The sequence below is a fragment of the Theropithecus gelada genome, chromosome 14 (genome assembly GCF_003255815.1).
Source record: "Theropithecus gelada isolate Dixy chromosome 14, Tgel_1.0, whole genome shotgun sequence".
Classification (NCBI taxonomy): Eukaryota; Metazoa; Chordata; class Mammalia; order Primates; family Cercopithecidae; genus Theropithecus; species Theropithecus gelada.
In genome coordinates, this window is record NC_037682.1 from 97779354 (window position 1) to 97807257 (window position 27904).

At 36.5% G+C, this 27904-nt stretch overlaps 2 protein-coding genes across 4 annotated transcripts in view; one reads left to right on the forward strand and one right to left on the reverse strand.

Moving 5' to 3' along the window:
- Positions 1-6364, reverse strand: part of KBTBD3 (kelch repeat and BTB domain containing 3) — a 23733-nt gene extending 17369 nt beyond the window's left edge. The window contains exons 1-2 of one of the 3 annotated variants that reach the window (XM_025356014.1): positions 5904-6364; positions 5101-5301 (exon numbers count right to left, since the gene is read on the reverse strand). The gene's annotated coding sequence lies outside the window, so the exon portion shown is untranslated. The remainder of the gene's footprint in view (positions 1-5100; positions 5302-5903) is intronic. The other 2 variants (XM_025356012.1, XM_025356013.1) reach the window with 2 other exon arrangements.
- On the forward strand, positions 6081-27904 carry AASDHPPT (aminoadipate-semialdehyde dehydrogenase-phosphopantetheinyl transferase). The gene is made up of 6 exons (XM_025356016.1): positions 6081-6492; positions 8070-8295; positions 19767-19888; positions 20511-20672; positions 23788-23859; positions 25966-27904. Exons 1-6 carry the CDS (start codon positions 6310-6312, stop codon positions 26128-26130), a joined length of 930 nt encoding a protein of 309 aa, XP_025211801.1. The 5' UTR covers positions 6081-6309; the 3' UTR covers positions 26131-27904.

Genomic DNA, 27904 nt, shown 5'->3' on the forward strand with positions numbered 1-27904 from the left:
CCCCGTCTCTAGTAAAAATACAAAAAATTAGCCGGGCGTGGTGGTGGGCGCCTGTAGTCCCAGCTACCTGGGAGGCTGAGACAGGAGAATGGCATGAACCTGGGAGGTGGAGCTTGCAGTGAGCCAAGATCGCGCCACTGCCCTCCAGCCTGGGTGACAGAGCGAGACTCCATCTCAAAAAGAAGAAGAAGAAAAAAAAAGTCTGCCATATACATTCTACACAGAATAATAAATCCAAGGAGCTGAATATTTCCATTTCTTAAATTTCATTTGAGTAAATCCTACTTGTATAAGTGTATTTTGCAAATAACAAAGAATATGGCATTTGGAACTAGAGAAATAGTCCTAAATGGTTCATCACTTACTAGTGATTCCTACTTAGTAGTGATTCCTACTTAGGCTCTCTGAGGCTTTGACTTCCTCATCTGCAAAGTGGACACATCTATGACACTGGACTGTTGTGAGACTTAAATGATACAATGAATATTAAGTTAATACTGTCAAATTATATGTAAATAATAATTAAACTCAATAACATTATTAACTGTTAAACAATTCTCAATTCTTGGCAAAAGATTTATAAGGCAATTATTTTTCTTCAAATATTCTTCAAAATCAATTACGTTATTTCGTTGCTTTTAAGACACAAAGTTTTTCACACTTATCTGAAACTGACAGGCATCTTATAATCACTCTGGTTGGGTAGTAGTCATGACATATTTGTCATTACATGTGTATTAAATTTGAAGAATGGATATCAGTATGTTGGAGAAAACCTTGGAGATAATAATGGACATTGGTTTAAGAAATGATATATCACTAATGCTCTAAACAGAGCATTAGTAAAAATAAAATATGGACACAGAGACTCTGAGTTGAAAATCAATGAAAAGACACTTTGAATGTTAAGAAGTTTTAGGAGTGCCTCAGCCAATTAATTTTGCTTATATTGTTCTTTGTATGTAGGTGCAAGGGTATTATACGATTTTTTAAAAAGAGGGCTCTTTGCATAAGTAGAAAAAATTCTTAGTGATAAAGAGTTGTGTCATAGTTGGCATTTTTCTTAGTAGTATATAAAATAATAGTGTACTTTATAAGATTGCACCCCAGCTTCAATGAAACACCTTCCTGCCCAAAACGCTGACTCAATTTTTAAAATGATTCTGTTATCCTTTTTTTAAAAGGCTTTCATTAAAATTTGATTTAAATAATTGAATAAAGGTACAAGAGTCAAGCCTAAGAATGAAGCCTTTGACAAAAAGTAATGACAAAAATCATGTGCCACTTAATAAAAGTAGAACATTAAACTAAAGCTGTGCTCTGCCTGATCTGAGCTTTGACTGGGTCCTGCAGTGATCTTAGTTTGGTCACTGATGTTTCAATATACAGCATGATTTCTGGCCTAGTCTAGTAAATATTTATTATAGATGCTAACTATATGACAAGCACCGAATTAGGCACTAGAGTTAAAGAGAGAATAAAAGACAGACATGGTCCCTGCTTTTTTGCTGTCCAGTATCTGGTGAAGACGACATAATAAATAAGGTACGCAAATAATTATAAATTTTTATAAGTATCGTGAAGCCACAAGTAGGAAGTGGAAATAAACAATGGGGGCATTCAATTTCAGACAATAACAAAAGGGGTAACAGGGAACATTTATATAGTGCTTATTATGTGCCATGCTTTGTACTACGTTTTGTGTTTGTTTGTTTGGCCTTGCTGTGTTACCTAGGATGGAGGGCAGTGGCAGGATCACAGCTCACTGAAGCTTCAGCCTCCTGGGCTCAAGCAGTCCTCCCACTTCATCCTCCTGAGTAGCTGGGATTACAGGTGTGCATTAGCACACCCAGTTTTTTTAATTTGTTTGTTTGTTTGTTTTTTGGTTTTTGGTTTTTTTTTAGAGATGGGATCTCACTATGTTACCCAGGTTGGTTTCAAACTCCTGGCTTTAAGTGATCCTCATGCTTCAGCCTCCCAAAATGCTGTTGACTACAGGCATGAGCCACCATGCCTGGCCCGATGCTATATGTTTTACACATACTCTTTTAATCTTTGAAAAAACTGGATAAAATAGATACTTATCTTCACTTTACAAACAGAGAAAATGGGCTTTGATAATTTAAGTAATTTGGCTAAGATCATATAGCAAGCAAGCAGGGAGTTGGTATGTGAACTCAGTTTGGCTTGAGAGCCCTTGCCTTCAACCACTACAATACTAGGGAAAGCCTTTCTGAAGTGTCATTTGAGAACTGAATGATAGGAAGGTAAGGGATTAGTGGTGGAAATCATATATAAAGCCCTACAGAGGGAAAGGAGTCCTTCAGTTTTAGGAAATAATTAGGTGGCCAGTGTGGCTGGAGTAGCTAATGAAAGCAAGAGGGTCAGGAGATAGGGCTGCAGAAGGCAGTTGCTACCTCAGTCAGGATCCAATGGGTCACAGGAGCTGGGCTTTATTCTAAGTGAAATAGGAATGACTGATCACTTTAAATTGGACAGTGACATGACATCATTTTTTAAAAAAATATTTTTCTAGCTAATATGTCAAGAATGAATTGAAAGGAAGAGAAGTAGGGTCTAAGTCATTCATTTATTCAACAAATATTGGATAGCTTATGGAGTAACAAATATTGTGGCAGGCACTATTCTAGATACTAGAAATACAGCTAAAAACAACACAGACAAGGTCCTCTACGATAGAGTCTACTTTAGAATGGTGAACACCTGCCCCCCCGCGCACACACACACACCCCCTTCCTTTTTATACATTAAGAGTTTCTCCCACCCTACTGGACATTTTCCATTAGCATGCAAATTCTAGTATCTTCCCTCTTTAAACAAACATCAAACAAAAATCTATCCTTTGACCTTTTATTCCTCCAGCTACCATTCCATTTTTCTACTTCCTAAATCCAGAAAAACTTTAAAGGACACTCTGTGGTAGCGTCACCTCCAGTTATCATCTCAACTCACTACAATAAAATTCCTTTTACTCCATTAAAACTGCCCATGTCAATGTCACCACACTACCATCTTGAAGCTAAATTCTCACTTCTCTTTCCTCATCTTCTTTCACCTCTTAGGAATATTCATACTGTTAACTAGTCCTTGAAACACTCATCTTTTTAGTTTCTATGCCACAACATTCTTCAGGTTTCCTACCTTACTGGCCTCTCCTTCTCAGTCTAATTAGAGGGCAATATAACATGAGAATTAAGGGCATGGATTTCTAGATTTAGCTCTGAAAGCAGGTTGTGCTTATGGCATGGAAGACATTGGAAAAGAGTGCTCCCCTTTCTCAGGCAGGCTGGAAAACTGATTAGTATTTCAGATGAAAAATGATGGTGGGTTATACTTGATTGTTAACAGTGGGAATAAAGAGAAACAAATGGATTTAGCTGTATTTTAGAAGTAAAACCAAAAACACTTGGAGATGGATTGGATATAGGGAATCAAAGAAAAGCAGCATCATGGTTTCTTCCTTGAGCAACTGGTAGAATTATGGAGCTATTCAAATAAGTCTTGGGGGAAAAAAAAAAGTGTTTCAGGTAGAATAAAGTTTGTGACCCAATAAAAAGTTAGTGAATACATCTAAAAAACACCTAGACTTAGAGATGACTCATATAATGCTTTTCTATTGATATTAATACCTGGAAGAGGTTATGTCACACATAGGATCCTGTGTGACCAAAGTCACACAGACAATTGGTGGTAGAGCTGGAAATAGAATATGAATCCCTCAGAATCCTGCTAAGAAGCCACAGATCGGCACCAAGCAAGATGATCATTCTAGACTGAGTGAGCCCCTATTACTTTAGTCCTCTTCTTCCCCTGACCAATGCAATAAAAAATATTTTAATAAAATTGTTGGGTTCGTTTAATACAGTTAAGCAAGTTATAAACTGCATATTTACATTTCCTTAATAAAAGTGAGGGAAGTAAAGGCAGATAGAATATAAAAAGCAGTAATAAATCTATTGTGGAGTCATTAATAATATTTACTCATGTACACTATTTGTAAAAGGTATACATGACATTCCCTCTCAAGTTCTGTACATTCTATTTTGCAAGATAACACACATGCAAATAATTCAGGACAATAGGAGAGATGTCATAAGGCAATACTAGAATAACTGCCAAATGAATTATATAAACAATACTGTTTTGGAAAAAGGTACTCTGAAGTAGGCCCTAAGAGAAGGTTTAAGCTAAGTTCTGGAGAATTTTTAAAAGCACACAGGGAAGGGGATTCAACAAACCTACAAAATATGTTCACGAGGGTAATAGGTTTGGGGCTGAGGTTTGGAAGTGGGAAGAGTGAGCTATTTTACACTGGGTGAACGAAGACATTTTGTTTGGTATGACATTTGGGCCTGAATGATACAGAGAAAACAAGGAATGTGATAATGGGAGAAGGGGAGAATATTCTACATTCTAGACCAAGTACAAATAATCCCTAAATTACTGTCTGTGTATTAGGGTCCATAGATGTAATACACAGAGCTCTTGTTCGATGGTAAAATAATGGGATATGAATTCCTAAATTTAAACAAATTCTCTTTCTGAGCTCATTGTCTCCATCAGTAATAACTAGTACACAGAACATGCGCAATAACGTACACAGAAGTGTTTGGAAACAGAAACTTAATGTACCAAACTTACAAAAATCAGTTTAAAATGACAGGAAGGAAAAGTTATATGATTCTTAGTTAAAAATGGAGAAGTGAGTTATGATCATTGCTGATATGGGTATTAGTATTATTTACATATCTTTACACTGTCTCTTATTTTACTTTTTGTGCATATGATTTATTTGCTTTACCAGACTGTAAGCTCCCTGCAGCTGGTAACCAGATTTTCAGTATGGCAGCTGACACAGGCTTTTGGTTAGCTAAGATGATATATTAAGCCAATAATTCATTTTACTGTCCTTTGGGGATCTGAATTTGTGTGTGTGCTCAGAATCCCATCTACTTTCGAGGGATTTGGGGGGCTTATGATATCACGAAAAGTTAATGAAGACAAGTATAGATAAAAACATAATAGAACCCATCTTAAATAGGACAGAAATCATAGGCAGGTAATTGTGTTAATTAGTACCGCTGGCCTTTGGCAGATATTTCCGGGCAGTCAGAGGAAGAAGGAAATCGGCTGAATCCCGCAGTACTGCACTTTAATCGACCTCCAGGTAGTCATTTACAGTCATCTGCAGAGACCAACTTTTCCCTGGACCAAAACCTGCAGGGCACTTGGATCGCGTGGGCTTTCATACGAGAGTCAACAACAGCCTACACGGAACAACTAAGGAAACAGACATACATCAATATGACCCTTCGCAAAGTCTGAGAAAATAACTGAGTAAAGTTATTTACTTGTTTCTGCGGCTAGAGCAAGGACCTCTTGTCATGATGGAAACACTGATGCCTCAACAATGGAATCCTGTTTTCTCGCTAGGGCTGTAGCCCAGGCTTGGCAATAGCAAAACAGCACCTGGGTCGCTTCATCGCCCCAAATAAAAAGCCAGCATTAGCCCAGCTGCTCGCTGGCAGCCTCTGATTCAGGCGGGGTCGGAGTCCCGCACTGGGGGTAGTGCCTCGGCTCGGCCTTCGGAGGGAGGGTTTCAGGTTGGCTGCTGCTAAGGGTCGGGAACATACTGTGTGAGGGTGGGTGTTAGGCCGATGGGGATGGGGGTAGGGAAAGAAGCAACTCAGGGCTGCCGCGTTGCACAACTCCAGGGGGCACCACTGCAGACCCCCTCCTAGATGTGGAAATCTCTCGTGCCCCGTACACGAAGCAGCTGAAGCCAAGGACATTCTCTTCTCTGTGGGCCACAGGGGCCAACCCAGACCCCGAGAATAAAGGCTACCATCCCACTCCTCCCTCAGACCCCGGAGCTCACCCACCTGCAACTGCAGTCTCCGAAATCTCCACCCCAGTCTCCCTGCCTCCAGAGGACTGGTTGCGATTGGCCTGCACCGCTGTCCCGTCAACTCTTCCGCAAGTGTGAGTGGCGTAACTGCCGGGCTCTTGGCCTTGGTCCCGCCCTTCGCTCTCCTCCGAAGCCACGCCTACGTGACGCCATACAATGCCGCAAAGCGCAGAGCTGATCTCCGTCTCCGCCCCCAGCTGCTTTCTCCGAGAGGAGGTGGCTGAGTTGGGGGCGGGCTGGGAGGGCTGTCGGTGGGCCACGTGCCCATCTGCGTAGCGACGTCCCGCCCCCTGCGCACGGACGCCGGGAAGAAGGGGGTGGGGCCACGTTTGCGACCCCGCCATCAGGCCCGAGGTAACAGCGAGGTCCGCTTGCAGTGTATGGTTTTCCCTGCCAAACGGTTCTGCTTGGTGCCATCCATGGAGGGCGTGCGCTGGGCCTTTTCCTGCGGCACTTGGCTGCCTAGCCGAGCCGAATGGCTGCTGGCAGTGCGATCGATTCAGCCCGAGGAGAAGGAGCGCATTGGCCAGTTCGTCTTTGCCCGGGACGCTAAGGCAGCCATGGTACTACAGGTCTTTTTTGGTATTTACAGCCTAGGAAGCAGATGTTGGGGGAGGCGGGCCGGGCTGTGGAGACCCCACACTCCCGCGCTGGCGGCGACCTTCTCGCTGTGGAGCCCGTGGCCGGTCCGGGCGACAGCAGTCGGCGCTGCGGAGTTGCGGGCGACGCACGGCCTGGTTTCCACGGCCTTTGTAACCGCCTCGGAGGCCGCGATGGCTGTAAAAATTCTTTCTTTTCCCCTGTTATTTCAAATGGAGACCCTCCTAAACTGTGAAATAAGTGTAAGGAAGGCCGACAAAATTGTGTTTTTCTGTAATGAATGTTTTCATGTCTTTATCTTTAAATGTTATTTTTTTTCTTTGCGTGGGTTCATAACCCATGCTTATTCTGCCTGTTAAATATCCCACCATTCTCCGAGGACTCCCTGCACGTGGTAGGCCCTAGAAATTATTGACAGTATGATATAGTTCGTAGCCCTGCGCTTCACGGGATTGAAGCCAATGAACCTGAAGCCGGAGAGGATACCTTCCTCACTAGATGCCATGGGAAACAGTATTTTACGTAGATTTATTTTAGCTATTATTTTGAAGCAACAAATGGAAAACGGGATTTCCAAACAAATAATCTCTACAATATGGTGCAATTTGAAACAACCGTGAATTACCATCATTTAAAAGACAGTCCTTTCTTAAAAATGTCCCATATTGAAACACCTTTCTGTTTGAAATGTTGACTAGTTGATAATTATAAGGCACATTGGTGAAAATTTTTTACACTTATAATTTGTAAGGAATTGTGAAATGAACTACTTTTAAAAGCCTGCAGTTTTTAAAAGTCAGTGTTAGAATTGAAGAAGAAAAAAACCTGAAAGATATTTTTAAAAATACATACTTTGTCATCTTATATTCTTGCTTTTTGTGTGTGTGTGTTTTTAGTAATTATTTAAAAAATAATATTTGGAGGTGGGAGAGAGCAGAACAAGATAGGTCATGCCTTGCTAATCGTTGAAGCTGGGTGATCAATATATGGGATCTAGAAATACATATGCGCAGATGTAGATACAGGACGGCTGTCACTGCAGAGTTGTTTATGACAGCAAGTCTAGAGCCAGCCTAAAATGTCCAATAAAGGGGAAATAATATTATGAAATATGCTACAGTTAAAACTGCATGGACCAGACAGATGTGTACAGACATAAAATAATTCCCAATACTTATAAATTTAAAAGCTTATATGTGGCAGAATACTACGTAAGTATAATCTCATGTTTGTGTTTATATGTAGAGTTAGCAAAAACATGTAAATGCACATATATTTAAATCCAGAAGAGACTGACAGGATGCCGGCTGTTAACTTTGGTCGCTAGCAAAGGAGAGGGAATTGTTAGGGCGGGCTTTAACTTGTTATCTACTTAAGCATTGGTTAAGTTTAAATTAACATGTGTTTAATCCTTAAGTATTTTGAAAAGTTTTAAAAATGAAAATTTTAGAAAGCAAAAAAAAAATACTTTTACACGTAGTGTGGTTGTATCTTTGGCAGACATCATCAGTACATACCAAATGTTTTATGTACTTAACAGGCTGGTCGTCTGATGATAAGGAAATTGGTTGCAGAGAAATTGAATATCCCTTGGAATCATATTCGTTTGCAAAGAACTGCAAAAGGAAAGCCAGTTCTTGCAAAGGACTCATCGAATCCTTACCCGAATTTCAACTTTAACATCTCTCATCAAGGGGACTATGCGGTGCTTGCTGCTGAGCCTGAGCTGCAAGTTGGGATTGATATAATGAAGACTAGTTTTCCAGGTAACATTTCATTTTTGTAGTACAGCAGTTAAATGTCTTGATGCCTCAGTTCTTACCTATTGAGTAATCTCAGGCCAGGAAATGTATTAGAGATATTTAAGTTTAGAGAAAATGTGCTTAGTACACAAAGGTAATGGAGAGCATAAATCTGAAAAGGGTATATTTCCATGCCTATTTACAGACTTACAAATAAATAATAGATTATCTATTACTGGTGATCCATATAATACTTTGCCTAGAGGTAAAGTGAAATTCTTTTTGAATTGTGCTTCAACTTATTTCACTTAAACATTAACCACAATTTTTCAGTCAAATTGTTAGTTTTTTAAAAAAGAATCTCAATCGTAAAGTGCATTGTAGTCCTTATGTAGAGATAACATATGCAGTTGACCCGTGAACAACACAAGTTTGAACTGCATGAGTCTACTCCTGGGAATATTTTTCAGTAGTTGGCCCTCTGTACCCGCAGATTCTGCATCCACAAACAAACGCATATCAAGATTCAGTATTTGTGGGATATGAAACCTGAGGATATAGAGGGCTGACTTCATATATGCGGGTTCCACAGGGCCGCATGCGCAAATTTTGGTATCTGAGGAGGGTCCTGGAACCAGTCCCCAGTGGATACCAACGGGAGACTCTTTGTTCTGTATCTAAATACAGCTCTTTTTAGCCCATTTATGCAAGTAAAAATGAGGAGCAAACATTATTAAAATAGTTAAGTTGCTTATGTATTGCCTTAGAAATTTGTTACTGGTGGCTTTAAGGACCACTAACATTTGTGGTGACGTTGAATGTACACCCAGGCAATTTAATACATACTAAATGCAGGTTCTCTTAATTACTGTACACTTGTCGTCGTCATATTTAATGAACACTTAACCATGTGCCATGGCATTTTACATAGAGCTTTAGATATATTCTGTGATTTAATTCTCTCAACTGCCCTATGATGCATATACTGCTATTTTTACAGAAGATAAGTAACAGGCTAAGAAGAAACCTTTTAATAAAATAAGCCACATCTTCCTAATTTCATAGTAAAACTGTCTAGTCTCCATACTGCCTGCACTATATGTGGTTTGAATATGTGGCTCTCTCAGTCTGTGAGGCTTGTATTAAGTTTCTCTCACTCCCATTTCTGCATAGATAACTCCTATTTACTTGGTAGATTTCACCTTAACTTTACTTTAGGGAAGCTTTGTGAGCCTTCAGTGTAAGCTAGGTTCTTTTGTTGTAGGCTCTCATAAAATGTATTTTCCTTATTCCAGTAATGTGTCTCAGTTGATTATTCATCAGGATGGTTGATTATCTTTTCCTGATACTTAAAAGCTGTGTGAGAGCAAGAACCATGTTAGCTGCATCAGAGTTTAATCACTATCACATCTCTTAGTACCTTGCCTAGTATATAATAGTAAAATATTTGTCAAATGAATGAACAAACACTGTGCTGTTGTAGGCTTCAGTGTAGCTGTGAATCTCTTCTCCCTTTTGCTTTTATTGTCCTTACCTTGCATTTTCCTACTAGCTACTCTTTCTCTTAGGTACTCATAAACCTTTCCAGTATAACTCTATTCTCAGGTTTGCTCAGAACAAGGCCCTACTAGTGATTTTGGAAACCTTGTGACAGATTGTTGATCTGATTCCCTGGATAAGGTTCAAGGAATTTTGTTTAACCTCCTGAAATTGTTTGCTACATTTTGTATGATGTGTACATGTGCATTTTTCTTAGGAAAGGATCTGGTATTCAACAGGGATACAGGTGGCTTACTCTAAAAAATTGCTGCCATAGAAGATTCTTAGCATAGGAATTAGCCCATATATTCTTATAGCTTTCTGCTGTCATTATAGGAATTTTTTCTAAAATCAGACATGGAAAGGCCATTGTTTTTTACAATGCAGTCAGCACAACTACACGGTAAATAAATTGGCCCAGTGGGTTGGTATCTGCTTGGAAATGATACCTCTGAGAAACAGATTTTATTACCAGTTAACTTGATGGGCAGTGTTGGCTATGGTCAGTGCTGGATAAATAAGTAATTAATAACTGAAGCTTTTAATAAATGATGGAAAGACAGTTGAGCAAAAATTTCAGATTTAGTTTTCCTGTTAATTATGTTTTATTAGACCTCCCTCCGCCATCTTTTTTTTTTTCAGTTGATCTTATTTGACTAATCACAATGTCTAGGCCTTTTCTTTTTCTTTATTTTGTTGTGAAAAAGCTATTGCTATGTCCAGTAACACAGAAAAGAAGAGAGATTTTCCAGTTGTCACTAGTATTGTTACCATGCCACTGATTTCTGAAGCATGAATGGACACAGCATGATTTCTTAATGAGGATGGGAAGTCGACACTGATTTGCTTCATTGGAGATTCTTTGAATTGCTATACTTATTGTAGTAAGTGAGGAGATTGAGCAAGGCATTTTTCCTAAGAGTCTTGCTAAATGATGGTAGTCAAAACTTAGGATAGCAGCAAGGAAAGTACTGTGTTTCATACTAAGCATCATTACTAGATTGTCAACTCTAAAGACAGAGTTGGCTTTGGAGGTTATCATTAGTGCATTGAAAGAGTCAATTCCATTACTCCGTCTTGTTCTATAGGTAAGAATCCTGTAGGAACTTAGAGAATCTTTTTCTTTCATGGTGCATTAACCATTTCTACTGAGTGCAGCTCATTTCCCTCCCTCTACCTGTTCTCCCACTGTTGGCTGCGGCCACGTAGGAGAGAACGTATCTAGTATATAGCCTACTGTAAATGCCAGGGCGGTACATTCTTACTCTTAGGAGGAATAGTGTTTTCCTGGTCTTCATCTTAATTTAAATGAAGGTTTTCCCTTCGTTTTCTAATTTTTTCTACCATTATAGGTGTTTGAAGTGCTGAGCATAAAGGGTAACTTTTGAATTGTTTAGTTTTGTGACCATGTTTACAAAGTAAGGCAAAATAAGAGAGACCAAATACATGAAAATTATGACTGAAATTTGGGAAAGGGCCAGAACTTTCCCCCTGTGGTTTTACATGTTCAGCTTTACATTTTTAAAATAAACTTTGCTGAATTTTTTTTTTTAAATGCACTTGGGATTTAAAACCTTTAAGTAGTTTTAGAAAGTCACACATCACTTTGTACTCTGAATTCCTTACTGGAAAACCAAGTCTCCACCCTCAAGGAGTTTTCCCCCTTCCCAGTTACAGGTGGGTCTTTTTCCATTGTCAGTACGACTTGATTGTGTAACTAGTATTTATTGAGCAATTCCTACAAGTGCGTGACACTATGTTAGATGGCTGATAGGTATTATTTCATCTTCATAAGACTAGTGTGTAAGTACTATTGTTATTTTGTATAAAAGGTTAAGACATTTGTCCAAGTTGACTTAACTAAAAAGTAAAAGTTCATATATTTAACCACTGCTCTCTACAGTATATGACCTCAGTATGAGATTTTATTGATTCCTATTAAAAGAATTTGCAGATACCAAAATTTGAAAAATTTTGTGAAACTGGGTTACATACATTTAAAGTTGTTACGGAAGAACTGATGACTAGGAATATGAAAAATATGGTAAGGATCCTGCCCTACCAGTTTCAGAAACTTGTGTTAGGCATTGTAAACTAAAAAGAGTATATAGTACTAGTGAAAGAATAGACAACTAGAAGAGTTAATCTTAGAGCCCAGGATATATACATATTTCAATTCAGTGAATAAAAGATTATTTATTAAATGGTGCTGGTAGAATTGGTTAGTCATGTGGATGTAAAACATACTATATACACCAATTTGGAGGAATTAGAAGTTTAAAAGTAAAAAAAAAAATTATAATTTTAGGACAAAATAGGTCAAGTTGAAGTAAATCTTTTTCTGAATTCTTTTCAAACAAGACAGAGTTCAGAATTTATCAAAGAAAGAATCGATATTTAAATTTTAAAAAATTATATTCCAAAAATATAACCAAATACAAAAGATAAATAATAGAATAAGGAAAATTCTTATAACAAATTTGGTAAAGTGTCAATATCCATAATATATAAAGAGCTTCTATGAAGTGATTAGAAAATATTAATAGGCACCTTACAGAAGAACAAATTCAAGTAGTCAGTAAGCTATTACCTTAATGATGAGTAATGCAAATTAAAGTAACAATGAGATGCCCATCAGATTTGCAGAAAATTGGAAAAAAACACTTGGAGCTTGTGAAAATGTCGGAAAAGAACAATCATATAGATGGAAGCACTAGAAATTGCTACAGGCTCTTTGGAAAATAATGTTAAAATTGAAAATACACATAGTCTTTGATTTAGCGATCTTGTTTATGGTACTGTATCCAAAATATTTATGAATAACAACAAAACCTGAAGCTACTAATAGAAATTGGTTAAATAAATTAATGGTGGATGCATTCTACAGATAATTATTAGCTGTAATAAAAGAATTAGTTAGGTCTATATGAACCTGAAGGGACTTAGAATGTATATGTATATATATATTTAATATCATAATAGAGACAGGGTTTCTCCATGTTGCCTAGGCTGGTCTTGAACTCCTGGGCTCAAGTGATCTGCCTGCCTCAGCCTCCTAAGTGTTAAGATTACAGGCGTGAGCCATTGTGCCCGGCCAATATCACATCACAGAAAAATACATGTAGCAGAATCTTTTTTTTTTTTTTTGAGATGGAGTCTGGCTCTGTCGCCCAGGCTGGAGTGCAGTGGCACTCGGCTCACTGAAAGCTCTGCCTTTCGGGTTCATGCCACTCTCCTGCCTCAGCCTCCCAAGCAGCTGGGAGTACAGGTGCCCGCCACCACGCCCAGCTAATTTTTTGTATTTTCAGTAGAGACGGGGTTTCACCGTGTTAGCCAGGATGGTCTCGATCTCCTGACCTCGTGGTCCGCCTGCCTCGGCCTCCCAAAGTGCTGGGATTACAGGCGTGAGCCACTGCGCCCTGCCAGAATCTTATTTTTTTAAAACAAATATCTCTCAATCCCTTTAAAAACAAACCAGCTATGTAAAATGATTTTTTAAAACTTATAAAGTTATGAGAAAATTTCAAAAGCTAAAAGACTTAGAAGAAATGTTTTTCTCTGAGATAAAAATTCTCCATGAACCTTTTTAATTTTAATTTTAAGAGAAAATTGTCCTTATTACTAAATTCAAGTTAAAAACATACAACTCTGTCCCCTGCAAAACCCTTAATCCTCCTTTCTCGCAAACGTCAGTACTGAAAGAATCTGTATAGGAACCTGTAAATAGACTAGCTTTTACAGAAAATTGAATTAATGGTATATAGGATAAATCTGAGAAAAACTTCCGGAATGAAAGGGAATGAATAAGGAGATAAAGAGGACTGAACATAGAGATTTGGTTTATGAAAATGTATATTATTGAAGAAGATGACAGATTAAATGGATAAGAAACAAACAAGATTTGGGATTAGACAGATTTAATTCCAGTTTAAAAAAGAATAAAAAATTCTGGAGACAGTTAGTAGTGATGATTGTACAACAGTATGAATGTACTGTGTACTACTGAACTGTATACTTAAAAATGGGTGAAATTATATATATTGTACTACAGTAGAGAAGAAATCGTACATAGAATATCAGAATTAAATTTTCTGGAAAATGCTACAGTCCTGCTAGTATCCAAATAATAAAAAAATTTATCTTGAAACTAGAGTCCGTTTAGTCTTAGACTTCTTTTCTATCATAGTAATAGGACCATAGCATGAATTTTAAAATTTTGATCAGGATATCAAAATCAGCTAGGGTGGTCGTTAAAAATACAGATTCCTTGAAATCACTGCAGACATGTGGGAGCCAGAATTTCTGAGAGTACAATAGGGTTACTATTTTTTTTTTTGAGACGGAGTTCACTCTTTGTTGTCCAGGCTGGAGTGCAGTGGTGCAATCTTGGCTCACTACAACCTCCACCTCCTGGGTTCGAGTGATTCTCTTGCCTCAGCCTCCCGAGTAGCTGGGATTATAGGCACCTGCCACCATGCCTGGCTAATTTTTGTATTTTTAGTAGAGACAAAGTTTCAGCACGTTGTCCAGGCTAGTCTTGAACTCCTGACCTCAGGTGATCTGCCCACTTCAGCCTCCCAAAGTGCTGGGATTACAGGCGTGAGCCATCGTGGCCGGCCGGGTTTCTATATTTAAACAATATTCCCAGTTGATTGTTAGGCATATTAATGTTTGGGAAACTCTGTATTGGATGTAATTTACAGAACTAACAAAAAGAAAAATTATAGCCCATTTACCATTTTTTATGAGTGATATCAGAAAGTCATTGCCTCAACTCTAACAAAATTAAAGTTTTATTAACACTTACTAGAACACAGTGTAATTGTATATTTGAGCAAACTTCTGAAAAGATGGCTTTTGAAGCTTAAAATGATAAAAGGAAACCACAAAGTCAACAGATATGATTTCATATTAAATCATCTTTCACAAACCAGAGAATATATTTGTGGCAAATTTGACAGACAAAGGTTAATGTTGTTAAGATGTGAAATGCCCCTCTAAACATCAACGGGAAAACCACTTAAGCCCTACTTGATGAATATAGGAAGGACTTCATAAAAACAGTTGACAAAAGAAGATACACATTTAACAATGACTTTCACAGCAGCCTCAGAGCTATTAGGTACTTGATAGTTCCAGGCGTTTTACATGTTTATTCTTAATCTGCCCAATTCTTTGTCCCTATTTTACAATTTGAGAAACAGCCATAGAGATGTTAAGTAAATGTTAAATAAATAACCTGCAGGTTGAGTATATCCGTAGTGGGAAATCCACAGTGCTCCCCTGAGTTTTTCCTTTGAGTATAATTTTGATGCTCAAAAAGCTTTGAGTTTTATAGCATTTTGGATTTCAGATTTTCAGATTAGGGATACTCAATCTGTAGCTAAGAAGTGATGAACCAGCATGTGAAAATTTTACTCCAGGGACATAAAATTAAAGCTCCTAAGGGTACGTGAATGTGTGTGCTTATGTATAATTTAAATTGTATCTATGTGTATATTAGTTTCTTCAGGCTGCCTAACAAAGTACCTCAAACATGGTGTCTTCAAGTGACAGAAGGCTCTTTAAGTTCTGGAAGGCTGGAAGTTAAGGTGTCAGCAGGGCCATGGTCTCTCTAAAGGTTCCAAGAAAGAATCCTTCCTTGCTTCTTCCTAGTTTCTGCTCATTCCTAGCAGTCCCTGGCTTGCAGTTACATCACTCCAATTTTTGCCTTCACCTTCAAATGACTTATTCTGTCTCCTCTCTGTGTCTGTCTCTTCTTGTGAGGACACCAGGCATTGGATTCAGGGCTCACTTTAATTAGGTATGACCTGATCTTAACTTGATTACATCTATAAAGACTCTCTTTCCAAATAAGGTCACATTCTAAGGTTCTGGGTGGACATGAATTTCAGGAGACACCCTTCAACCCAGTAGAGTCCATTCTCTGGCCACCTGCAAAATTTATATCCATCTAACATACAAAGTAAATTCACCCCGTCCCAGCATCAGCAATTCTCAGCCCATTCCAGCATTAGCTCTAAATTTCATGTAAGTGTTAATATCATCAACCCAAAAAGTGGCAAAATCTCATTATCTCAATCATCTAAATCAGCTATGTGTGAAACTGGAGTATGATCCTTCTTGGGGCAAAATTCCTCTCCATGGGTGGACTTGTGAAAGCGGAAAACAAGTCTTCTAAAATACAATGGTAGGAGAGGCATAGGATAGACATTCCCATTCCAAAAAGAAGTTTGAAGTAAAAAGGGGTCATGGTTCTCAAACATGTTCCAAGCCCAGCAGAGTAAATTCATTAGGTTTCAAAGCCCAAAAATAAAAGGCTTCTTGCTCTGTCCTGTTGGTCGTCGTCTTCATCCTCTGGAGTTCTTCCTAAAAGGATAACATTCACAGCCCAGTAGTTCTAGCTCTATCAGCCTGTTTCTTGCCTCTGTGTGTTAATACCTATATGTGTTGGTAAACAGTGTAAGAGCAACTGAAGTTTAGGACTGCCTAAATGGTGAGTCTCAAACCTGGATTGTCGTATTTCAGTCTAGTGCTTTTTCTGCTGTACTTCACGAATTGAGGGCTTAAATATAAGTACATCCTTTGATAGTAACATGCAAGAGGCTTTGTGCATGTAGTTTGTGAAACCTATATTGGCAGCTCAGATATTTTTGTGTTATTCTAGGTTTGTGTCTGGATAAGTTCCTGGACAAATGAGCTGATAAGTCAAGCATTACGGCATATACATACTAACTCATATCTTAGAAGACTGTCACTTCTCATAGAAACAAAATTATATATAATTCTATTATATACAGTTCAGTACTTAGAAAGTGAAACTATTGGAATTTCTAATATGATTTGTTATCTGAGGCTAAATTTTGGTACTTTGAAGCAAGCACATAGTTGGGCATTGCTTAACTCCCTTCCACGTGCCTCAAAAATGGGCAGCCCATTTACCTAAAGGCTGAAGTACTGTTATATATACATATTTATGTATACATATTGGCAACCTTGTTTTGGAGAGGGGGGATTAATGTGGGTAGGCCCTGAGGTTCTGGTACTACTAGAATTTTTTTTCATAGGCCAGCGATAGTTGCTCAAGGCATTAGATCTAAATGATTTTGTTGTATGTTACTACTGTGTTTAAAATAAAACATTAGTTTCTGTGTGGTCTTAATTAGTTAATCGTTGCACAATACAATATCTTAACACTGCTCTCCTTAATGGTCAAGCTATAAGATGGAGGATCAGGTTTTTCTCAGCTTGACTGATGATTCTCTGTGTATGTAATGGTAGTATTAGAACTTGCCAACATGTATGTCCAGTAATTGTGCTGTCTTCAAATAGCTTAAGGGACAAATTCACTGTTCTTCCTACCAATTTTTCTTTATTCCAGTTTCTGAGGTAAACTGTATTTAACACTTAACAGAGTGTATGCCCACTGTATATCCACCATAATGCCACAGTGTGGCGCTGCTGTGCTTTGGCCGAATATTTACAAAATCACCTTTTCCTATTGCTGTCAAATTTTTATTTTGTGGTCTAAATAAGATGCTCTAAAGTATATGAAAATGCACTCATGTCGGTATTTCTTGACTGAACATAATGAGTTATGTGATTGCTTTCTAGTGATTGTGCCAGATTGATTGCCTTTTATGTTAATCAGTTTTTTAATAGCATGCTTATTTAAATTTTTTTCCTTGATTGCCCCATCTTATTTAGTTAAAAATCAGAAGGCTTCTTGGAGGTTATAAAAATAAAATTTGAAGAAAGCAGCAAGCAAAATGACACTATAGATGACAAAATGCATATCTTTTTAAATGCAGATTTTTTGGACATTAATCTGTTACAACTACAGTTTCACTCAAAATACATAATGCAGTCTTCCAAACCAAAGATAGTTTGTTCCTCCCATTATTGTTACATATGCAGTTTGTGCCAAAATCCATTCAACAGGAAACAGTTTATGATTTTTGTAGATATAGTGTCCCCAATGTTTAAAATTTCCAGATTTACGTTAGTTACTTCAGAAGCTTTCTGTCTTTACTTTCTTTAAGGTGTTCTTTAAGATGTTATTTATCAAGCCAGTATATACTATTGATGCATTGAACAAAACAGTTTTTATTGAGGGGCTTCTATTAATGTTAGTCTCAGGAAGGTGTTGAGGAGTAAACACCAAACAATCAAAGGGATCCATGGCTGCAAAAGGGGTAAGAATTTCTTGCCATTGAACTCTTAAGATCACAATTTAATATCTCAGTGCCTGAAAATGAATGAGGATCCTTATTTTGATCCATAGTACCACATATCAGCAACAAGATCAGCAGAAATACTTCCTGATGAACTAAGAGGCGACTATTTTGACTCTTGAAGCGGGGGTACTGGGAGAATCATAAATATTTCGTGAGAACCAATTTTTAATATATTCTACCCTTGAGATGAATGCGGGAAAGGTATTTGGTTGCTGCAGGAGAAACTGTAAACTCTCTATGAAGATAAGGACCATGTCTGTTTTGCTCATCATGTGGTTCGTGGTACCTAGCACTTGTATGCTTTTAGTGGAATTCTAATTGTTGAATTATCATAGAGAGAATTAGTCATTAAATGCCAGTGAAGTATTAAGAAGGGGACATTCAACATCTTCAACATCTTTTTTCTCCACATATTTATTTACATAAGAAATGCCCATAGAGAGTGTTGTATCAGCTGTCTCTTTAAGAATTGTGTTAATCATTTCAGAATGTCAAATTTTGGAGTTGGTTATTTTAGAAGTGAGAATTTGAGTAAGCCCATATTAACAGAATCCTCAAAGGGATTACCTTCAAAAGGTTTTCTGGAAAATAATGTAATAATGAACTAAGGATACAGGGCAGTTGAATATTTAGGAAGTAATTTACCATATAATAGTTAACATTCATGTATACACTTAGTAAATGTTTGTGGTTCACCTACCTCTGATAGGCCCATTAGGCTGTAAGTATAAAAGGCAAGAACAGTGATCAATTTGTTTTTAATATTAGTTGAATACATATTTGTGTAAATATTTATACATATTATGCATATTTATATAAAATGAATGATGATAGAAAGTTTGTGCTTGGTGGTAAAGACACACAAACACATAATTTTAATGTTTGGGAAAATTCAATACTAGAGACCTACCATGAATTTTAACATGTACTTTACCCCTTAGTTCTGGGAATGAGATCCTTTGGGTTGTATCTTTTGTCATTTATTTTTCGAATGCTATGTAATATTTTGTTATCTATGAAATAGTGGCACTAAAGATATGTTTCAAGTTTTTTTAAATGAGCTTATTTTGCAACTGCAACCATGAAAGAATAATGAAAATCTTTTATTTGAAGAAGTCATATTAGAAAACAAGTTGGAAAACATTTAAAGAAGGTAAGTATTAATTTTTTAGCCGTGGCAATAATGTAGAATAAAAGAACAGTTTTCAGCTTTCTGCTAATTTTCCAAAACTTGTGGTAAAATAATTATTCCCTTTTTTTCTCTGTTACGTAACAAAATAAAACTTTAGAATAATATAGTTCTACTTTAGGAGTATTTTAATTGGGCTTCTGATAAATACCCTTTTATATAAGAAATTTCCTGTTATTTAAGATTTATAACAGCTTTGGCTGCTAAATTGTATCAAAACTTTTTGGGGCATATATTGATGCAACCATATGGTTTTCCTGCTTAAGTAATAATTTATAGAATATCACCAATTCCTGTTAAAGTACTCATATTTCTGGGCTAACTACTGCTTGTCATAGTGTGTTTACTGTTTTAATTTTCAAGTTGTTTTGACTTGCTGAGATTTTGTTTAGGATTATTTTAAATGTATTCAAAAGAATGGTTGCCCTTTAGATCTTTGGGGGGTGCTGTCTTGAACAGTTTTAGTAATAGAGCAACTTTTTATTTTTTAATAGAACTGCTATTTAATTTCTTATTTCCTTAACTGACAGGTCGTGGTTCAATTCCAGAATTCTTTCATATTATGAAACGAAAGTTTACCAACAAAGAATGGGAAACAATCAGAAGCTTTAAGGATGAATGGACTCAGCTGGATATGTTTTATAGGAATTGGGTATAATTCTTTCTAATTTTTAAAGCAAAAGTCTATAATGATTCCATTATCTTCATTTAAAATCAGAGTCCTTGGTTACCCAGTAGTGTCCAAACAGTAGATTGCTTGAGAATGTTATGGTTTTTATGCATATATTACATTATAATGACATTTCATTTTAAGAAAATTTAACCTATATGTAATGCTCAGTTAGAAAGTACCTAAAGCTAAAACAAAACATTATGATTTATAAATAATGTTTTCTGTCATAAAGGAACTAATACACATGAGGTCTTATGTAACAAACACTGATATATATACTACTACATGTCAGAAGACATTACTTCAAGCTCTTTATAAGTTAGTTAGTTTAATATACATAACATCCCTATGAGGAAGGTATTGTTATCATGATCGCAGGTTACGTACAAGGGGATACAGGCACAGAGAGCTTAAATGATTTGCCCTAAGATCATGTGGATGGTTTGTTTTCATGCTGTAAGGGTTTTTTTTAAAAAAAAGCTTAGAGCCATATAGCTGTAATGTAGCATAGCATTGAAACTCCCTATTTGTTGGGCCTGTAGATTCTATGAAAAATTTTTGTACACTGAATTCTAAGAGAAAATGTCTTTCTGTATCTTAGGCACTTAAAGAAAGCTTCATAAAAGCCATTGGTGTTGGACTAGGATTTGAATTGCAGCGGCTTGAATTTGATCTATCTCCATTGAACTTGGATATAGGCCAAGTTTATAAAGAAACACGTTTGTTCCTGGATGGAGAGGAAGAAAAAGAATGGGCATTTGAGGTAAGAAATTTATTAGAATTGTTATAACTAAGAATTTCTATTTTTTATGCGTGTATGTATGATTGATTTGGGTAGGCTAGTCACTGAATGTGGACACAACTGAATCCAGTCCTGCTGCTCTGAAAGTGAAATCAGGGCTACTATGAGAGCATGTAACATTTATGCTAATACTTGAAAGATGTTGAAAGATGAGTCGTTGTGAGTTCAGAATGGAAAAAGAAAAGAGGCTCTGAAAAGGAGCTTTGCATGTATATGCACAGCCAAAAGCAGCCACTTTGGCTGGGCCATAATGAGGGTATTTAAGAGAGATTCCAGATCAGGCTGGTAGATCCTGCAAGGTATTGATCAAGTTAAGTATTTTGGTCTCTTACTGTATTTTGTTTCTGTCACTAGCAGTTCCTGGTTGCTAGTGAGAGAAGCCAACACACACTAATTTAAGCCAAAAAACCCCCCAAAACAGTATTATAGGTTACTAGAGTTATTCAGCAGCTGTCCCCAGTATTAGCTAGAATTAGGGGATGAAATATTCAGAGCTCTTTTTGTCTCCTACTTTTGCCTTTCTCTACATTTTGGCTTCAATTTTCTCCCACCCATGTTTCTCATTCTATACACCAGCTTTCTCAGCCTCTCTGGTCTACATGACAGAAAACATGACTCTTGCATGTAACATACTGTTGTTGCATGTAACAATTTACAGTTTACAACAATTTACAGTTTAAAACCCCAAACAAACTGGTAAACTCACTTTCTGTTCCAAGTCCAAAAATCCTAGAGAAGGGACTCTCTGACCTAGCTTGGGCTAGTTGTTTATTTCCAGACCGGTCATTATACTGTGATTGGTCCTGCTTGTGTCCAGCAAATGGGCTGTAGAGCAGTTCTCTGACTTAGAAGATAATCTATTGTGATGCAGAATACTAGAAAATAAATGAGATGTTAAGTTTGAGATACCAAACATCTAAGTGAAGATGTCAGATAGGTGAATGGAATGGAGGGCTGGGCTAGAGGAAAAATATTATAATGGTTGTAAGTATAACCATTATGTCAATGGTAGTTGAAACCATGGATTTGAAGTTGGAACTATGAGATTACCTAAGGAGCAACTATATATTGAATCTGTGAAGAGAGAAGTGCAAATTGAAGCCACAAGAAGTTAGAAGTATGGCCGAGAATAGAGCCCTGAGAATATAGATGGTCCCCAATTTATGATGGTTCAACTTTTTTTGACTTTATGACAGTATGAAAGTGATAATGCATTCAGTAGAATTCATATTTGCAGAACCCACACAACCGTTCCTTTTCTCATTTTCAGTACAGTATTCAATAAATTACATGAGATATTCAACATTTTATTATAAATGAGGCTTTGTGTTAGATGATTTCGCCCACTGTAGGCTGATGTAAGTATTCTGAGCACATTTAAGGTAGGCTATGCTATGCTATGATGTTTGGTGGGCTAGGTGTATTAAATGCATTTTCCATGTAACCATATTTTCTTACAGTGGGTTTATTGGGATATAACATCATTGTGAGTTGAGGAGCATCTATACTAATATTCAAAGGCTGATTTGTGGAGGAGACTGATAAAGAATGACCAAAATGGTGTAACAGAGTACTGTTGGTATCCAAGGACAGAAAGCATTTTGAAAAAGAGAGCTGGGTCAAAAACTGCTAGGGACTAGATGTGGTGGCTCATGCTTGTCATCCCAACACTTTGGGAGGCTGAGACACTGTCTCTACAAAAAATTTTAAAAATGAAATGTTCAAAACAGTACATCCATTAGTTAACATTCTTTAGTGTCCAACTATCAATTGTTAGTGTACATACACCTCTAATTATACATTAAGCATGATTCTTATTTACTGAAATATTCTATACATGTAAACTATATCTTACATGCTAGATTTCTGAAAAATTATTTTGGATATTTTTAAATTTGTACATTCCGGTTACTTTTTTCTTGTTTGTTTAAAGAGAAAACAGAAAAGGGCTACATAGCAGACTTACTTTGTGATAATTTTGACATAGTAAATCTTCTGACACTTAGTCTTATATTTTTCCTCTTTAAACATATGTTAAATTTATCCTTACTGAATTTCACTTTTTGCTGATTTGGGTACCTGAAGGTATGAAGATAGGAAGAAGAAGATAAAAAATGAAAGCTCCCTAAGTACTATTTCTAATTCTAGTTTCTTCTGACGTTTTATGGAAGAATGCTTTAGTAAAGTGGTTTTTCAGTGAAAAGTTTGTTCAGCTTTTAAGTGTTCATAATTTTTTCTGGTGACTGTCTCAATATATATTACATTTTAAAGCCTCCTTCCCCTTTGTCTCATATGTAGGGGAAAATAGAAAATTGCATATTGGTTATGTTTTATCTATAAATTTCCACCATGATTTTTCATACATGATAGTATGTAGTTAACTAAATGCTTACATACCAATGTTGCAACCTGATTTTTTTTTTTTTTTAACCTTGTACTTTATTATACATAGTAACATCACCAGGGAAGGACAGATAGCTATCAAGTACCTCTAGATAGGGCACATCACCTATGTGGTATTCTGGTTGAGAATGCATAACCTAAATCCACTCGTTAAGAAACATCAAACAAGCCCCAAATGAGCAAAATTTTATTAATAAAAAGCAGATATGGGGGAATTTGTACTTTAAAACGTTAATGTCATAAAAAAACAAAAGAAAGGCTGACAAGACGTGACAACTGAATGCGATACTTGTCCCTACTTGCCCATTACTGGGCTCCTGTTCTGAAGGAGGGATATGCCACAAAGGACATTTTTGAATTAATTCACAGAATTTGGAATATAGCTAATAAAGTATAGTTTCAATGTTAAACTTACTGAAGTTATTAACTGATGTGGTTATGTAAGAGAATGTGCCTACTAGGAAATACATGTTGAAGTATTTAAGAGTAAAGGCCCGCATGTATGTAACTTCTAAAGTGGTTTAGCGGAGATGGGGAAATATATATATGCATGTGTGTGAGCGTACATATATATATAGAGAGAGAGAGAGAATGAGATTTAGAAAATGTAAATAAAACTACATCTAGGTTTGCATATTTTATAATCTATATTTACTTACCTTTTATCTTTCAGGAAAGCAAAATAGATGAGCACCATTTTGTTGCAGTAGCTCTTAGGAAACCCAATGGATCTAAACATCAGGATGTAAGATTTTCGGATTTCTCTTTTTCTTAAATAGCATGAATCAATGTTAAGTTTGCTCTTTATTGATGGAAATAGTCATTTGCCTTATATCAGTTTAGAGAGTTTTGAGATTATAGATATAGTAATACTTTTTATTAGCAAATATTAAGATCACTAGGGATTTTGTAGAAACATTTTTAAAAAGCATTTGGGCGCAGTGGCTCACACCTGTAATCCCAGCACCTTGAGAGGCTGAGGCAGGTGGATCACCTGAGGTCAGGCGTTCCAGACCGGCCTGACCAACATGGAGAAACCCCATCTCTACTAAAAATACAAAATTAGCCAGGCATGGTGGCGGGTACCTGTAATCCCAGCTACTCAGGAGGCTGAGGCGGGAGAATCGCTTGAACCTGGGAGACAGAGGTTGCGGTGCACTGAGATTGCGCCATTGCACTCCAGCCTGGGAAACAAGCGAAACTCTGTCTCAAAAAAAAAAAAAATGTTACCCACTTCTTCACATTCATATATGCTGAAGCATTACAACAACAAACGTAATAAAAAATGTGGTAATACTGTCATACTACTCATATTTCCAATAGACATTCAAGATTATCTTAGTCATCTTAATGGTGGTTTATTTCTTGGTGAATTGGGGTTGTGTTGAATGTAAGAGTACCATGTTGAAGGTTGATGCATAATGGAATTACCTTGGGAATTGAATCCACTCCTCCTTTTAAAGTAATATCCTAAGTTATTCCCAAAGTTACAGTGTCAAACATATAAGAGCCCTTGTGTCATATTGTGGCATAATATCAGTTTCAGTTCTTCAGCCACAATGTTTTTATACTTTCTCATCCGATTACCTGGTAAGCAAGCGGGGGGAAAAACTTAGGGTCAAAGACGCTTAGTTTGCATATAATTGTGATTCTGCGGAAGTATCATTATTTAAGGAAAACAGGTATGTTTTAATGAAAACTACATGCATGCCATTATTTTTAGTAAATCAACATGAAAGAATGTAGCATGATCAATATATATGCATCGTTACTTCCACAAAAGTAGCTCAGGCAACACACCATACCTTTGATAGATTAATCAAAGGATTAAGAATTCTCCATAGATTATCTTCCTTATAAAGGGATGGCACGTTAAAATTGACATCTGTTATCGGAAGATGTTCTAACCCAGGTTACTGGTCCTTCTGTTTTTAAATCTCAGCTTCACACTCCCTGCAAAAATACCTTTTGTTTTTGTAGAGCTTTATAATTGTTGAAACGTGCACATTCAGTACTTACTTTTTATTTCCCTGAATAGAGCCTATTTAGGCAACAGTGGCATATTGGGAAGACTAGAGTACAGTTCACAAACTTAGGTTCCAGGCCCACATCTACCATTTAACCTGTGTTTTGAGCTTGGACAAATTGTTTGAATTGTTTGCTCTTCCTGAGCCTCAGATTCCCCATCCATAAAACTGAGATAACCATATCACAACATAGCTATGAGACCAGTCATATAAAGTAAGTACTGGACCTTGTTAAAAGCGCTGTACAAAACCCAAGTACTATTTATACTAGAATGTGCGGAATATTAAAGAGGGTCTACACTGGGTTCAGTTGTGAACAAGGACTCTATCTCAGAGAGTAAGATACAGTTTAAATTTAGTATTGAATAAATAATTTCCTAAAGAAGTATATATCTCTGTATAGTTATGGCAGTTTTATCCGACCCACCTTTTAGAGTAGTATTTCACAAAAGTTCACTTTCTCACTCACCTCTATGAAAACATCCTGACTGCTTGTTAAAGTTACAGATTTTGGAATCCCTTCTAACTTATATGTACGGAATCACACTTTTTGAATGTGGGGCCCAGTAAATCTACATGTTAAATGCTACAGGTTTTTGTTATATAAAAAAGTTCAAGAATCAGATTTTCTGTTTCATATTTTTTTGATTTGTTGTATTGGCAACACTAATATAAGGAATAAATACAGTGTTCTAGGAATCCTACTATGTTGTCATTTAATACTACTAAAATGTAAGTTGGTCTTACTTATTTTCGTTATTATGAAATTGATCATAAGATTAACATGCAATATAACAGTAAGGTAATCTGCTTTTCCCTTTTAGGTTCCATCTCAGGATGATTCCAAACCAACCCAGAGGCAATTTACTATTCTCAACTTTAATGATTTAATATCATCTGCTGTTCCCATGACACCCGAAGATCCTTCATTTTGGGACTGTTTTTGCTTCACAGAAGAAATTCCAATACGAAATGGTACAAAGTCATGATGATTCCCTGAGGAACAAAGGGAAATGAAAACTGTTTGTAATCTTCCGTATTTGCTGAAAAATGAATGCTTGTTTAGTATCAAATTTTACTTCACAAAAGTTTTAAAGAACAGAAACTTTTCCAATTAAAAAAAAAAAGTAGACTTCCAGTTCAAGATAGCTCACTGAAATACATGTTCACCTCTTTCTCTCCTAAATTGCATTGAATTGATAGGAAGGATGGTGGAATCTTAAAGTGATACATGCTAACTGTAGAAAGATAGAAAATGCACATAAGCAAAAGGAAACATTGAAATGCTATCATTCAAAGATAACTACTCTTAAAACCTTGAGTATCTTTTCAGACCTTTTTCTTGGCAAATGAATCCATATTAACATATTTGATTTTTAAAAACATGGGAACATACTGTTTTGTAAATTTTTTTAACTGCGCATCTACTGTTCATAAATACACATCTAACATAACTTTTTGTGGTTCTAACATACTCTGTTGTATAGCTAATACAAGTTAGGATGCTTTTGGCCAGAGGTAACAGTGTCCAAATGTAATTGGCCTAAGTAACCTAGGACATTGTTTAACATAACACAGGGTTCAGTGGTGTCATTAAAGACACACTTTTTTTTGCCTTGACCTCAGTTGGTTTGTTTTGCCTTAGGCTAATCCACCTCTCAATCACAAGAGCTGCTGCTATTACTTCAGTTTTACATCTTCGTAAAATTGTATCTCAAAGGCAGAAAAGGCCATTCTCTCATTTGTTTTATCCATGAAGAAGACTTTTAACAAAAGCCTCCGGAAGATTTCCCCTCAGTTTCCATTGACTTAGATCAGATTACAGAGAAAGGCAATGTCTGACATTTTTAGTCTGTTAGAAGTGGACTCTGTTGAAAAGAAAGAAGCTACACTAGGTGTGGAGAATGGAATTGGAAGCCCACTGCCTTCCCATAAGAAAAGTTTGCCATAATTTACTCATTTTTTTCTGTTAGACATTTTGATTATCTGCAGTTTATTACTACAAGCAGTGGCAGAGTGAATGTCCTTGTACATTTTGAGGTACATGCTTAATTATGTCCTTGAGACAGTTTCTAAAAGTGGAATGATTGATTTGACTGGTTCACAGGGCTTTAATTGTACAATTTCTCTCTCTAATTAGTACTATATGTGTGTGACCTCCCTCCCCTGCCAGAATACTCCTTGGTCAGTTGTAGGTATTCTTTTTTATTTAATTGTTGCCAATATAAAAAGTGGTATGTCACTTTTAAAATTTGTATTTCTTTCATTACAAATAAGGTTGATATGTCGTTGTTATTGGCTTTTCTTATTCCTCTTAACGTGAACCGTCTGTTCATTGTCTTTACCTGTTTTTGTTTTTAGCAAGTAGTACTTAATTTAAAGTGTGAACATAATATATAAGATGCCAAGACCATCATATTGATGACAAAAATATATTATGTGGTTGTAGTGCATGTCTTGGAGTTAAACTCTTAAGTATCAAGAAATAAAATAATTTCATTGTTTCTGTTACTAACATTAAAAGTGTGCAAATTGTATAAAATTAGGTACTTTGATTAGTAAAAAAAAAAAGAAATTGAATGTTTTATATATTTTTTTTATTTTATTAAGCATGCCCAGTTATGCCAAGCATAGTAAAAATAAAGGTCAAGTAGCATTTATAATAGAAGTACTGTTACCCCTAGCATGAGTGTAATGGTGATATGAAAAACTTTGTCTTGTCATTAAAATAATAAAAAAGATGAACGTTTATTATGGAATTTC

What these genes read in the sequence shown, in the direction of transcription:
- AASDHPPT (XM_025356016.1), top strand. Translation starts at nt 6,310, where the DNA reads ATGGTTTTCCCTGCCAAACGGTTCTGCTTGGTGCCATCCATGGAGGGC. An exon ending in AATGAAGACTAGTTTTCCAG is followed by an intron (nt 8,296 to 19,766) that starts GTAACATTTCAT and finishes CTTAACTGACAG; the next exon opens with GTCGTGGTTCAATTCCAGAA. An exon ending in ATATGTTTTATAGGAATTGG is followed by an intron (nt 19,889 to 20,510) that starts GTATAATTCTTT and finishes TCTGTATCTTAG; the next exon opens with GCACTTAAAGAAAGCTTCAT.